General features: G+C 35.3%; 2 protein-coding genes across 2 annotated transcripts in view; one reads left to right on the top strand and one right to left on the bottom strand.

Moving 5' to 3' along the window:
- LOC149536416 (uncharacterized) overlaps window positions 1-15098 on the top strand; it is a 121523-nt gene that overhangs the window by 68579 nt on the left and 37846 nt on the right. The window lies entirely within an intron of this gene.
- On the bottom strand, window positions 11672-13914 carry LOC149536417 (uncharacterized). Its single transcript, XM_089803551.1, has 6 exons — window positions 13851-13914; window positions 13564-13716; window positions 13294-13425; window positions 12597-12679; window positions 11923-12031; window positions 11672-11676 (listed from the first exon to the last, which is right to left on the bottom strand). Exons 1-6 carry the CDS (start codon window positions 13912-13914, stop codon window positions 11672-11674), a joined length of 546 nt encoding a protein of 181 aa, XP_089659677.1.

Consider the following 15098-nt stretch of genomic DNA (forward strand, 5'->3'; position numbering starts at 1 on the left):
ACCTTTACTAACTTAGAGGCTAACTAAAAATGTGCCGGTTTGGCTCTAAGTCCGGTCGTACTTCTATATGGAAAAATTTTACAATTAGGGAACAAAGACTCCTAAAAGTAAGAATACTTAGCTATTTTGCGAATTAAGAAGGAAATATACGCTACAGACAAAGCTTCTACCTATACATTTCCACAATTGCTCTTGGTCAAAGCTCTGGCTCCAATTGCTTCTTAACTCTTTTCTATTCAATTCACGAGATACAATTACCAATAACACAAGATAACATGAATCAAAGATAACTTGGATGAATTATAGACAAAGCTTACAATTCACACAAATAACAATCTCACTTAATCAAAGTTAAGTCTCAAATGCTCCTTTGTATTCACTTTCTCTCAAAATAGTGCCTACACATAAAGTTCTACTGGCACAATTTCTGCAGAGCTCTATTGCATAAAGATAATGATAATTTTACAATGAGGGAGCACTCCTATATATAAGCACAAGAGTTGAGAAAAAGATGGAGGAAAAAGTGGGAGCAACTTAACCAACTTTGACCTAGTTTAACTAAGAGAGAAAATATAGGGTTACATGCAATTGCACATGCAACTCGCATTACATCCTTTACATATCCATGTAACTCACATTACATGTAATTACACATCTTCATGCAAAGCATCCTCTTCAACTACAAACATGAAAGAAGAAGAAAGAAGACAGAAGAGAAGGAAACAATCCTAAAGGGCCTTCTACTTGACGATGCAATCTCGGATGATCACAGGATTGGGAGTTCCTGTATTTTGTGACACTACATTCACCTTGATAATCACGGTGTTATGTCTTTTAATAACTTGACTCTCTTTTTTGAATTGTGTGTTGGCGTTTGAAAACTTGATGTGATCAAGCTTTTCTTGCTCAAGTTGTCATGAATTCTTCTTTGTAGATTGACACATTCTGGATTCTTTGACACTTTGAAAACCTTCTTGACGATGTTTGAATGTAAACTCGGAATAACTTCCCATCCACACCTTTAACTTTTTTTTTCTTTTTTTCTTTTTTGAAGTGAAGTGCTTGGTGCATGGGAATGTGTGCAAATGGAGATTGCTGATTTCCAAAATGTGACTTGGGATTTCAAGTTGTCATTGCACAGACAATGGATTACATGTAGATGCAACACACAATGGGAGATGAAAGGTGAAATGAGATGTGAATGCAGGTGGAGGATGTCCTTCACATGTAAGTGCGAATGAAGGATGAGATGAAAATCATGGAAAGATGCAAAAACATGTATTTTCTCACGAAAGTGCAAATACATATGAAGGGATGAAAATGGCAAATGGAAGTGAGATAATGAGTTTTATAGTCACTTTTGGTGAAAAGGAGAAGTCAAAACTATATAGGAAGTGAAAATGACATCTTTTTGACTTTTCAAAATGTGACTTTTAAGCAAAATCAGACTTGTTGGATGCAATTACACGTAAGACATTTTTTGTAATCATGTCGTGCGAATGAAAGTGAAAAGTGAGATGCGTGTAAATGGAAGTGGAAAATGAGATTACATGCATGTGCAAAAGGCGAATGGAATGAAAAACATGTAATTGCATTTCGTTGAGTGAGAGATGAAGTGTTGTGACATGAAACAGAATGTGGAATATAACGATGCTTTCGCATGTAATGAAGCAAAAACAAGTTCTTGGGAAAGAACTTGCAATTTCTCCAAGTGGAGAAAACCAACAAGCAAGCACAAAACACAAAAGAAACAATGTATCTTTGGAAAATAACTCAAACATGCCAAGATGCAATGCACTTCAAAGCTCAGATTCGAAATTGGAACTTAGGAAAGAACCAAAAACATGAAAATGAATAAAAACATCATATCTAAAGGAAAAATGCACTTCCCATGGCAAATATTTTCACAAATGGCAACCATCAAGTAATTTCATGCATAAAATCAGCAAGATAAGCATGAATTAAATAGCAAAGAGGAAGAAGTCCACTTACATGAAGATTAAGTGCCAAATATAGAGGAAAAAGATGCTCCAATGTTTGAAAAATTCTTCAAAAATGATAATACTTTTTCCAACTTTGCAAATTCGAATGGTAGAGAACAGCAATCAAGGGATTCTTGTTAGAAGATGTCAAAACGTGCCCGAAAAACACTCCAAGATCCAACATTTTTGAAAATTCATACTTGCAAGACGTTTTTGGTAAAAAAATGCTTTTTCTCATGTTGTAAGATCAAAGTGTTTTTATCATTAAACTTCAAAATGTGAACTACAATGCAATGTAATCCCCAAAAAATGCCAAATTGATTTGGTTGGGAGGGAAAACATGCACTAAAAATGGATTTTTTTGCAAATTTCTTCAAAAACGTGATCCATTATGAAAGTTTCAAAAATGTTTTTGAAGTGAATGAATCCATTTTAGAAACAAGGAAACTCATTGCCATCCAAAAACATTTCAAGTGGAACAAATCCCATGCAAATCCATTGAGAAAAACTCAAGTTATGAGCAAAATTGAAGGTATTTGGAGTTTTCTTCAAAAACGTGTCCTAGGATTGATCTCCAAAAGCAATTTTCAGCATGTTAAATCCATTCTTGATGGCAAAGAAAATCATTTGCAAGGAAAAATGTCTTCAATGGAGAAGATTTCATGCAATTCCACCAAGAAAATCTTAAGTTATGAGCAAAATCGGGTTTTTAGAGGCCAAATGCATGCTTTGCTTTCAAAATCGGACATTTTGGGATGCATAGCATATTTTAAAACATGCTTAACTTCAAAATCAGACCTTTCTAGGTGCATGGTATGTTTTAAAATATGCATCAAGTGAAAAAATTACCTTTTTAGGTGCAATGGATATTTTTAAAAATGCTTCCAACTGAAAATTGGACCTTTTGGAGGGGAATGCATATTTTAAATGCAACTCACCCTTTAGATGCATAAGCATGAAAACTCCGTTTTTCATGTCATAATATTAAAAAGGTCCACTTATGGTGAACTTTTGATGTAATGACATGAAAAATGTTGACCAAAGTAAATTTTATATGCAATGGCATGTAAAAAGTCCATTTTTAATGGATTTTACATATTATTGCATATAAAATGTCCACTTATTAAGTCTTTAAGTCATTTAATACACTCAAAATTATAAAAATGCTACAAAATGGGTGAAAAACAATATTTACTTATCATATTTTAAAATATAACATATAAACATCATTTTAAAGTAACATTTAAATAAACATTTGATTTTTAAAACCAAAAATTTAAAATGAAACTATATAGTTATATAGTTATTTTAAGTGAAAAATAAAAAAGTATCTCAACTTAAAATTATAACATAAAATGCACTATAGTCACTTTAAGTTATAAATTTAAAGTAAAAGTAACTTAAAAACATAACATAAAGTGAATATAATGTTATATTTTTCAAAAAGTTAATGTCAAATATAAAATATAACATCATATTTTCAATTTGTATTGTTGCACCTAAAATGTCCACTTTTGAGGCACTAAAACAGGCATAACTCTCGATTGACAACTCTAATTGACCTCTAGGTTAGAGTGAATCAAAGGGAAAACGAAAGGCATGAAATGAGCAAAACGAAAGAACTAAAAACAAGAAAACGCAAACTCAAAAGCAAAGAATGGACTGTGAAGGCTTCAAAGATCAAACAAAGTCTCGACACAAAGGAAAATGAAAAAGACTTCATGAAAGCCTTTAGTAAAACAATTGATATTTGAATTGAAAAGGATGAATCCATTCACATTAAACAATTAAATATCAAATCCAAGCTTAGAGAAATACGAAACTAGCTTGAAAAAGTTTCGTACTGTTTTCTACATTTTGTGGTGACAAAATGCAAAACAAAAGGTATTTATGCACAACTTGTAGGTAGTCTTTAGGTATGCAATTTGGATTATTTTTTCTATATTGGGAATTCCTATTGGAGTTCTCTGTTGTTCACCATTTCGGAAGTGAAAAACCTTCCCTATTTGGTTTATCCTATTTTAGTGGGACTTAACCCTAACCCTATTCTGTCACCTGTAACACTTAGCTTGGATTTGGCAAATCAAAGCATCATCTTTCGGCATATATTAATTCAAGGTTGTTTGTCTTCAAATTTGCAATCTTGTTTGGCATTATCTAATGAAGTCAGGGTTAACAGTTTAAGGTACAGGACTAGACCATTTCCCCTCCGTACCAGTCAGTACAATTTCCGTTTGCAACATTACTCCCAGTATAGCCTCCAAGATAAGTTGTACTACCCTCAAACCAACCATATGGTCCTCCCACACCATTGTATGACTCTTCCTATTCCCATTGTACGATCGTCCCGCACAACCGTATGACCCACCCACACAACTGTATGCCGCTTCCTATTTCCACCATACGACAACCTTGGCTCCCTTGTATGACCATTCTTACCACCATCCTACCATCATTGTACGTCATCCCACATCCTTTCGTTGTACGACCTCCATCTTGTGTCGTACAAACTCATTCGTACTTCGCTTGCACATCTCTTTCGTCTCCACCGTACGACCTACTTCTAGCATAGCCTCCTCTACCGTACAGACCCCATTCAGGAATAGACAGACTATCATTCATACCAAACAATTTGCTCATCATGTTTTAGCCACTGTATTGCTAGTATGAAACATTACAACAATTAAAGGGTTTGAAGTATAGCGATGACTGATGGTGTTATCATTATTACTATAGTGATAGGCACGAAGTTGAAAGTTCGCTATTTGTGAGATTTGGTTATAGCGATAAAAAATCCATATATTCATATTACTTAGAGCTATAACGATCAAATGTTTGAATATGTTTTATCAGGCATGAAAATGAGTGCACAAAATGACTTCTGATAGCCAATTCATTTGCTACAATGATAAAAAATGAGTTTATGTTTCGATTCATGTGGAAAGTAAATGCACGAATGCAGCCTGTTTGGTAATAAAAAGGCAGTCATTATAGGTATATGTTCACAAATTCTACGAAGGAAGACTGTGAAATTGCTCTTTGTATTTAGTTTTTATAGAGAATTGTACCCGAAGAAAGTTTAGGTGTCATGCAGAGCTCTGGTTCTACATAGAAGAGAAAAGTAAAAAAAGTCAAGAAGGGTAACACTAATAAGAAGTAGAAAGAAGATGATGATGTGCCACTAAGGAAATTGAACGAAGACCTCATTGAGTAGATGGAGTTTTCTGGTCATAAGTCAAGAAGAAGTAAATTCGCCTCTCTAGACAAATTTAAAGACAAATACAGTGAGGTTGGAAATGTATGGACAAGAACTAGGAGTTATGAACTCTTTTTATATCATTATGTGAGAAGAAATCATAAGGCACCTATATGTCATCCTTGGGAAATGAATTTGGGGAAATTGACTATAGAAAATGTGTTTTTGAATGTGGAGTTACTCAAAGTCATTATGAGTAAACATAATGGTGAAGATATATCCATATATGATAGGGATGGGAAAAAGGTTCATGGAGATATCTATTGAATTCCTAAATGAAGCTTTTAGACTCACTGATGGTCTAGCTAAGAAGTTGTCTTTGACAAAATTGAAGAACGAATATGAAAGATTAGATGTTTCATAAATGTAATGGAAATTGATATTGCACAAATTAGAAAGGGAGCCTCTAATAGCAGCAGATGGGCCTCCATTCAATATCAAATTGTTTAAGACATACTTAGAGATGACATACCGATCATGTGGACAAGTAGGAGGGATGGAAGCGCCTGACTTGATGGAAATTGGTCCCATGGTGTTAGCATCAGATGTTAAAATGGTGGAGCTGAAGCCCTATGATTATACAGAGTATGTTTTTGATAATATTCACTCTGCTTTTGTTAATTTTGATGATGTCGAACACCCTACTTTTAGGCATTATTCATTGTTTATTCATATCGTTTTATATTTTGGACAAATGAGAGGATTGTGGAGTGAGGGTTTGAAATTAAATTTGAGAGAGTCTAATGGGGAAATGAAGCCAGTTCAAATGTGGACATCAATGTGGGATTATAGGTTCAGTACTTCTTGTAACCTTACATTTGAGGATCACTTTGTTCAATCTTTGTACACTTTGTTTGGACACTCGTGTTTTCCTTTAATTAGCACCGATATTAAAAGATTTTTAAGACCTAAAGACAATGGGATGGGAGAGAAGATAAAGAACATTTGGGGAGACTGGTATGCATATGATTATTTAACCTTCATTAGAGTATTTGGATCTGAAGGAAGGCCATACAAGTTACCAACATCAATGCTAGATAGGATTGCTTATTTAGAAATTGTTAGGCAGATGTCTGAATCACTTAAACAACATTTCAGAGGAAAACAAAGAAAGCAATCTTTCCTTCCTGCAACATTATCTTTTGGAGACTTTACTATTTTTGCAACTAAGTCATATGACAAGATTGGAGAAAAATTGAAGAATGAATATCACATGTATACCATGGATTCCTGGAGTCATTATGATCTAGAAGGATATATTCATGCCTGTAGGAAATCACAGAGATTGGGTGATTACATTCACCATGGAAATGAATATGAGGAAAGCTTTAAGAACTTGGAGTGGGGAGAAGTATAAAAAAAGGTTGAGGAACAAAATAGGGAAATGGAGGAACAGAGGCAAAGGGCTAAAGAACAATTCAAGGAAGACATTTAGAGGATTCCAGATTCCCCTGTTCCAATTTCAAGAATTGTAGAGAAGACAATACTTTAGCCCTTGGAATTTGATGTGCAAATCCTTGACAGGGTAAATGCTGAGAGAAGATGAAAGACTCTTAGAGTCAAGTAGATTTGTAAATGATGATGCCTTTATCAAATCAAAAAGAGTTTATGGTTTTCATGTATAAATATAGAGGCATGTTGCTAAGACAGAATATCTAAAATATCTCTCTTGAGAATGAGCAAGAATTGATGTTAAATTTAAAAGAGGATATCGAGAGGGAAGTTGAGCATATGACTCTGGCAAGAGGAAGGAAATTGCTGAATGAAGCAGGAATGATGGTTCTGCCTGGTTGGGATTTGAGTGCATCATACATATTTGATAGTTTGATCAAATTTGGTGAGCAATACATGAAACTAGATGTGCAAGGAGTCAAGGATGTCATTATTGGTTTGAGATTTGTGGAAGATGAGAAGTCAATATTATTATGGGCTTTATACCCCCACACAAAAGACCACAAATTCTTTATTTTGATCAAGGTTTTGGTCATTTGATGACATTGAATGTAGGAGTGACAGATCCCAACAAGGTTTCAGACATGCAAGTGGATCTAGCATTGTTCAAACAAGTAAGTGTGAATCAAGTGACATTTGAGAGGGATAATTGGAAAGCTTTATATGAAAACATGTTGAGAACAGGTCAGTATCAAGTGCAACCAATGATACAATCATTTGATGATGCCTGGAAAATTGAATTAAAGAAACTGTAAGAAGAAAATGCAAAGTTAAAAGATGTTACAATGATTAGAAGAGAAGTTTCTAGCACTCTGATCAGGAATTGTTTCAAGAAGCTGCTGCTTAAATTTGGTCAAGTGTGGGATGTTTACAATGCCTATGAACCTTAAGCCCTGAGACATAATGATGTGTATAAGAAATTGGTCAAGGAAAATGATGCCCTCAAGGAAGATGAAGATATTTAGGAGGCAGAAAAGTTAATCAAGGATCATGCTGTGAACTCACATGAGTTTAAAGTTTCTTTCAGGTTAATAGAGGAATTGGTAACAGAGCATGGAGTTATATCTTGGCATAAAGAAAACGGTGATATCATTGATTGAGAAAGATGGATGGATATGTGCCATGTGATGCAGAAAGAAGCCCTAGAGCTACGAAACGATGACTTGGAGATGACAAAGCTCAGCATGTAGATTGAACACATATTTGAGATCGAGGTCAAAGCTCAGGAAATAATCAGAGATGCAGTTCTAATGGAGGATGACAAATATGCATAGCATATCAAGTAGTGCAATGATTTCATTGAATCATCATCATCAAAATTGGCAGCATAAGCCTTTGTTCTATAATGTCATGTAGTGTGCATTCAGTTTATTGTTAATAAGTCAGTCAGTTATAAATTTTGTAAGCAAAGGGACATGTCCTTTCATTATGTAACCAATCTGATGCCTATAATTATAAGGGCCAGATTTAGAATAGGGATAGTATCATTGAATATCATATTGTTCATAATAGAGGAGTCGATTCTTTTTGTTCACTCTAGATTTTGTCAAATATATGCACCAGCAACATATGTAAAATAGTGGTGAAGTATTTCGAATTTAATACAAAGGCTTATATGCTTGATTGATCTTTTAGTAATATCATTTTTGTCTCTTTCATATTGTTTCCTCTGATCAAATATTCAAAGTTTTCTTTAATTGATAGTCCAATTGAATGAGTACAGTAAGGGCTTTCAGTATTTGAAGAACAGTAATGTTGTGTTAATTGATTAATCTGCAATGCTGTCTTGTTGGGCTCTTGAGGAGAGTTAAAATCAACAAGATTGGATATTGAAGTTTTCTTGGGCATTTCAAGCAATTGACACTTCATTAAAGTGATAACAATTCATCTTAAAGGGATTTATTGCTTTGTCTCTAAGGGTTACATAAGATTTATGAATGATTGATAGAAATTTGATAAAGAATCGATTGGATAAGGCACTGGTCTGATGTGTTTATTTGAGTCTTCATGCTGATTGCGGAAAGGACATACATCCAAGTAATAGAAATAGACAAATCATACACATACATGTATACACACTTACAAAACTTTTATTTAACTTTTACCACTTCATTTATCTTTTATCAACACCTGTGATTCCACAAGTTATCTACTCAAAGCCTCAAGGGTGTGAGGTATAGGCCTACCAGCCTCGGTCTTGCAGAGTCAGAATTGCATATGTTCACATCCTATTTGGGTGGGACCTGTCAATTGGCAAATTGCTACTAGGAATTCCTAGAATTGGATTATCATTCCATAGGAAACCTAGTCCATTAATGTCGGCACCAACACATACTACTTTCTTTCATATTTCACCTTTTCATGCAATTACATATTACCTCCATTTTCCTATATATGCAATCACATCCATTTTCTCATTTACATGTAGTTACATCCTTTGAACCCAATTACATTTTTAAATGAAATTAAATGTAAATCACTTTCATGTAATTACATTGAAAGAAGTTGATTTTGATAAAAGGTCACACTTTTAAACACCAAAGTCACCATTTACACACATCCATATGCATCCTAATTTGTATTCTTGGCCATACCCAAAAAAACACATCTTTGCCCACATGCAATCCACCTTTGAGAGTTTGATTTTGGCCCTTTTCACCCAAATACATATGCTTTTTGGTTCATTTCTGCCCATCATATTTGTTCCATAACTCAAATCCCAAAGTTTTCACGGACCCAATCTTGCTGGAAGATGTTTTCATCTTCATGGTACGACACATTTTTCAAGATATGTTAGAAATTCAAAGAATAGAGACGTCTCATCAAGAAGATGTGGTTCAAATTCAAGGAAGCAATAATTCGTTTGGTCTCCACTTTCCCATTGGCTGACCTAGAACCTAAGTTTGTGTAGGAATAAGCCAAGCAATTTGCTTTGGAAAAAAAGTTGAAGATGCTGATGTAAAGTTGTCTTGAATTTACATCCGGTTACCATCAGGAAGGTTTTCAAAGTGTGAGAGACTCCAAATGTTCTAATCTACAAAGGAGAATTCACAACTCAAATGAGAAAAAGCTTTATCACAGGAAGTTTTCAAATGATAAGTAGGAGATATTTTCCATAGCATGTCAAATTGTGATACTGCTATTAGGATTTAATTGTGTAGTTTTTGAGTCAAATTCATTGACCCATGTATCATGAGTAGTGATTTGCACATGAATCCATCTCTTATGAGAAGAAATGGAACACTTAACACTCATTGGATCTAGGTGATGCTCACAGATGTGAAGCACTTGGACTTCCTAGGAGGTGACCCATCCTAGTACTACTCCAGCTTGAGTGTGCTTATCAAAGGGAATGTAGTGGTGCACAATACACGAATTCCCGATCTTGCAATCATCACAAAGTACAAGGCTTTTGTTGATAATCTGCAGGATTGATTCATTCAAAATCAACAGTTTCAACATTTTCTTGAAATGTGTTCGAGCTTCGTAAATGTAGAAGGTGGATTGCATGTAATCCAATCATATGTAACTTTAAAGTGCATGTAATGTAATTGCATGTAATCCAATTACATGTCCTCATGACATGTAATCCAATAATTTTTCTCACCTAGTTTTACTGGGTCAAAGTTGGTTGAGTTGGTCCAACTTTTCCTCCTTTCTCTCACTTATTTTCCTATAAAAGGAGTGCTCATCTCATTGCAAAAATCGTCTTTTGTTGTATGCAAGAAAGGTCTACCAAACTTGTGCAAGCATAACTTCGACTGTGTAGTACCAATTTGGGAGAAAAGTGAATAAAATAAGCCATTGGATTCGAAGCTTTGACTGGAAGCAATTGTGATAGAGAAAATCAGAAGCCTTGACTATAATTTGTACCTATTGTCTTCTATTCATGTTATTATTGAGTGTTTAATAATAGAGCATACTGAGTTAAGAAGCAATCAGAATCAAAGCTTTGATTGGGAGCGATTGTGGTGATAGATAGACTAGAAGTTTTGACTGTAGCTTTTATTACCATCTTAGATACACAAAAAATAGTTAGAATTCCCCTACTTTTGGAAGTGTTTGCGCCCCAATGGTAGAGGTTTTCCTTATAGAATAGATTAAACATGACCTAGAACCAAATTGGTATGCTTTCAATCAGCCTTTTAGTTGGTGTTGGTTATCGGTATCACTATTTCCAGCTATTAGATAGAAGTGTAGTTAGAGATTTCATCTGGCCCATTACATGCTCCGCAGGTAAGTGGATTCTTTGCTGAAAGCTAAGAGGAAAGAATATTGGTAATAGCTTTTTCAAATCTCTTAACTTCTTGCTTACCTTGAGTTGACCCAAGGAATGGTGAGGAGGAGCCTTCCCTTATAAGGGAGGAGAGACTGTCTTTTACATCGTGGTTGGTCATCCTATTTTGCGATTAGATTTTAATGAAACTGTTAGTTTCAAAATATCTTCCCATCACACTTCTCAATACACATTACTTCTAAATTTTTACCAGTGTAACGAGACTCGGACTCGGCTCGGACTTGGCAAGGGTAACTTGACTCATGCCCCGGCTCTGACTAGTGACCCGGCTCTGTGGTGACTCGGCAAAGTGGAAAAACCTTGAAATTTTGAGATTTTTTAGGATTTAAAGAACATTCCATGCACCCATTATTGAATAAATCATAAAGACACAATAACATCATTAAATAGAAGATAATTTGATCATAATGCACATGCCACATACTTAAAGTTAAAAACTTAAAAGTCAAACATCGATTACATATGTACAATACTACAAACTACAAAGTTACAAAGTTACAAAGGTAAATTGCTAAAAGTAAATACTATATTACTAGTAATTAAAGTCAAACTAAGATAAATCCATGCAAACCATCAAAATGTATATGTATTATCATTTATGCATTATGAAATCCAACACATCAAGATTCAATAGTCATCATCAAATTCAAATGTTCCAAATGCTGATCATATATTAAGTTACTGTTAAACTGTTAAAGAAAATGTTAAAACAAGACTCTAAGTCTACAGCTATGGCTCCTAGTCAGAGTCCTCATCATCATCCTCATCCTCATCGTCATCGTCATCGTCATCCTCATCCCCAACCTCAGCCTCAACCTCAAGCTCAGGCTCAGTATAATCTACAAAATGCCTCTTAGTAAGGCGTCTAAGGTAGGTCCTCGATGTCTCAGTAGCCATAGCATCAGCTCGTGAGGTGCCTCTAGGATCAACTGTACTCTCTGCCTCTGGCTCTGCCAATCTCTGTGAGCTGCCACTAGGAACAATTGGAGCTCTCTGGTCCTCTGCTGCCATAGCCACAGCCTCAGCTTGGCCCTCTCTATTTGCCTGGTCAAGCCATTGTAGGTCCTCATCATCAAAGATAGGATCAGTAGCCTCAGTGATCCAATTAGACTCTGGATCAACCTCCTCTAGAGTAATCAGAGAGGTGTCACTATGCAAAATCTCCCTGATCCTAATGCGCAGGTTGTAGTGCACAAAGACTAGACTATTCATTTTTTGCATAGACAACCTGTTACGCCTCTTCGAGTGGATGTTCTCGAACATGCTCCAGTTGCGCTCACATCCAAAAGTGCTACTTGGCCGGCTCAAAATGCGGATGGCGATTTGCTGAAGGTTTTTGGTTGAAGGCCCAAACATTTGCCACCATCTATCTGAATTTTGAAAAAAGAAAAACAAAAAAATATTAGTCTCATTTCAAAATTTGAGCTTTAAGTTTAAAGCTAGAAATTTATAAACTAGATTGTATAAGGCTTAAGCTGCAACCTTTACCTGGCTGCAATTTTGTACGACCTTCTTTGCAAATTTGACTTGAAAAAATGAGCCCTGATGCATTATTATAGGCATCCATCTCAAGCAATATATCTGTGGGATTAGGAGACATCTTCGATACCACTGTGTATAGGCCACTAAGAACCTCCTCATCTGCCTTAAAATCATCAAGGAAACGGTATGTCGGATTGAGGTAATAGGCTGCTGCGTGGATGGGCTTATGAAGCTGATTTTGCCATCTATCAATTATGTCCCAAATAGGGCCATAGTTTTCCTCAACTCCTACATATTTGGCCTTAATAGTCTTCTTGACCCTATCCATGCCCTCATGAATGTAGCCCATAGAGGGCTTCTCACCATCAACAACTCATAGGAGGGCTACAAGGGGCTTGGTGATCTACAAATCAATTAAACAAAAAAACAATTTAGTGAATGATGACACTTTGCAAAGTTGCACAATGAATATAAATAAAAAATATGTATGAGACATTAATTTATAAAATTTTAAGACTTAAGCTTTTAAAATTTAAAATTTAAATTTTAAATTACCTCCACAATCTTCGAACATGGCTCCCAAAAATCATCATCGTCATAAATGCATTTTGTTGCATCTATCCCTGTAGGGCTGCTCGCAAAGGAGGAGGAACTCCATTCTGGACCAACAAACATGCACCTCAACTCTAACCTTGAACTTAGCAAGGATTTTAGTGTGATAAAGTTAGAGGCAAATCTTGTGATACCAGGACGAGCCAACTCCTTTCCCTTCATGTATTTCCTCATAGTGCTAAGGACCAAGGCATGATTATAGATGAACTTACAAAGATTTTTGGCCTTGCTAACACATGATTTCACCCATACAAGCTTGCCAATATCCTCTAACATGAGGTCGATGCAATGGGCCGCACATGGAGTCCAAAAGATTTTTGGGTGTCTCTCCATCAATAGTTTTCCTGCAGCAATTTTAAATTAGTTAGTAAACAATGAAAATTTTTGATGTATTAAAAAACTTTTAATTTTCAAAATTTAATGAAAAACTAAAAAAAAATTTTTAGAAGTAGAACTTAGAAAGTTAGAAGTTCAAATTTTACCTGCAGCAACATAATTAGCTGCATTATCTGTCACCACTTGGACAACATTGTCTTCCCCCACCTCCCTTATGACCTCCTCAATAGTCTCACATAAGAATTTTGCATTTTTCACACATGAGGAAGCATCTATGGACCTCAAAAACATGGTGGATCCTAAAAGTGAAAATTAAATAAAATAATTATCATTCAAGAATCAAGAATCAATACTCAATAAAACAAAATTTTCGTTATTCAATAATAGTATACATTAAATTTTAGACTTCAAGAAGTAGAGCATGATGAATTACCTCCGCTAGAAACAAGAAAATTTAGGAGGGTTCTGGACCTCCTATTTGTCCATCCATCTGTCATGATTGTACACCCCTTTTGGCTCCAAATCTTTTTGTGGTCCTCCAACTCAAGTTTCATCTCCTCAACCATATCTAGCAAGAGGGGGCCACTCAACTCATCTTCAGTGGGGGCTTTGAACCCCGCACCACAGATGGAAACTGCATCAATCATCCCCTGCCAATAAGGAGTCCTATTACATTTATAAAAACATTTTAATTAGCATATTTCAAATTTTCAACATCAAGTTAAAAGTATAAAATTGAATATAAATTTTAAAACTTAAAACGTAAAACAATCAAATATAAATGAAGTTGAAAACTTGAAGTACTTGGCTGCTATAAATGGAATGTCGCAGAAAAACCAAAACTTGCAAATTGCTCTTACTCCAGCTTCATGTATCTCCCTATTCCAGCCCATGCTCTCAAGTGAGGGTTGCACACCAGGAGTGGTACGCGGTACAAAAAAGTTGCCCAACTTACTAGATTTTCTGACTCTAGGATGAAGAAGAGCAGCACTACTAGAAGGGGCAGCAGCAGTAGCACCACTAAAAGTGCAAGGAATAGATGTAGAAGAAGCACGAGCAACAGAAGCACTAGGACGATAGGGGGGACGGGAAGAACCTTCTCCAACATAGCCTACTGACTCAGAAACATTTGCAGATGAGTATGGAAGGGAACTAGAACCAATCAAAGCTAACTCTTTTAAATTTTTTTTAAAAAATTCTTTTTCTTGTTCATATTTTTCCAAGGCTACATAACAAAAACGTTGAGCCTCAACAGATGCAGCTCCACAAGGCTCAATATCATGACCACGTAAGCCAACAATATGGTATTTTAATCTATTTATCCCCCCACTATTAATGGTTTTGCAAAATAGGGATTTTGTTTGAGTTCTATTTCTACCCGAAAATTCTATGGTGAACTTCCAACACTCATCTTTTTTGTTGCCTTTAGAGAGCTTGGGTTTTTTACCTCCAGAAGCCATTATGACTTAATTAAGGAACAATGTAAAGGTTGCTGCAATAAGACATTTTCGACCAAATATTACCATTTCAGCATTGCATTTTATGAAGATCTAAAGGAAAAAAAAAAACTCATAAACAAACAAAAAAAATTCATGCAAAAAACCCATAAGCATAGACAAAAAAATCATCAAAATCTAAACAATCAAGTCTTACCTCTTTCAAATGCTTTGGGAAGTGTTGA

Source organism: Cupressus sempervirens, chromosome 10 (genome assembly GCF_028749045.1).
Source record: "Cupressus sempervirens isolate cs-2001-9-10 chromosome 10, ASM2874904v1, whole genome shotgun sequence".
Classification (NCBI taxonomy): Eukaryota; Viridiplantae; Streptophyta; class Pinopsida; order Cupressales; family Cupressaceae; genus Cupressus; species Cupressus sempervirens.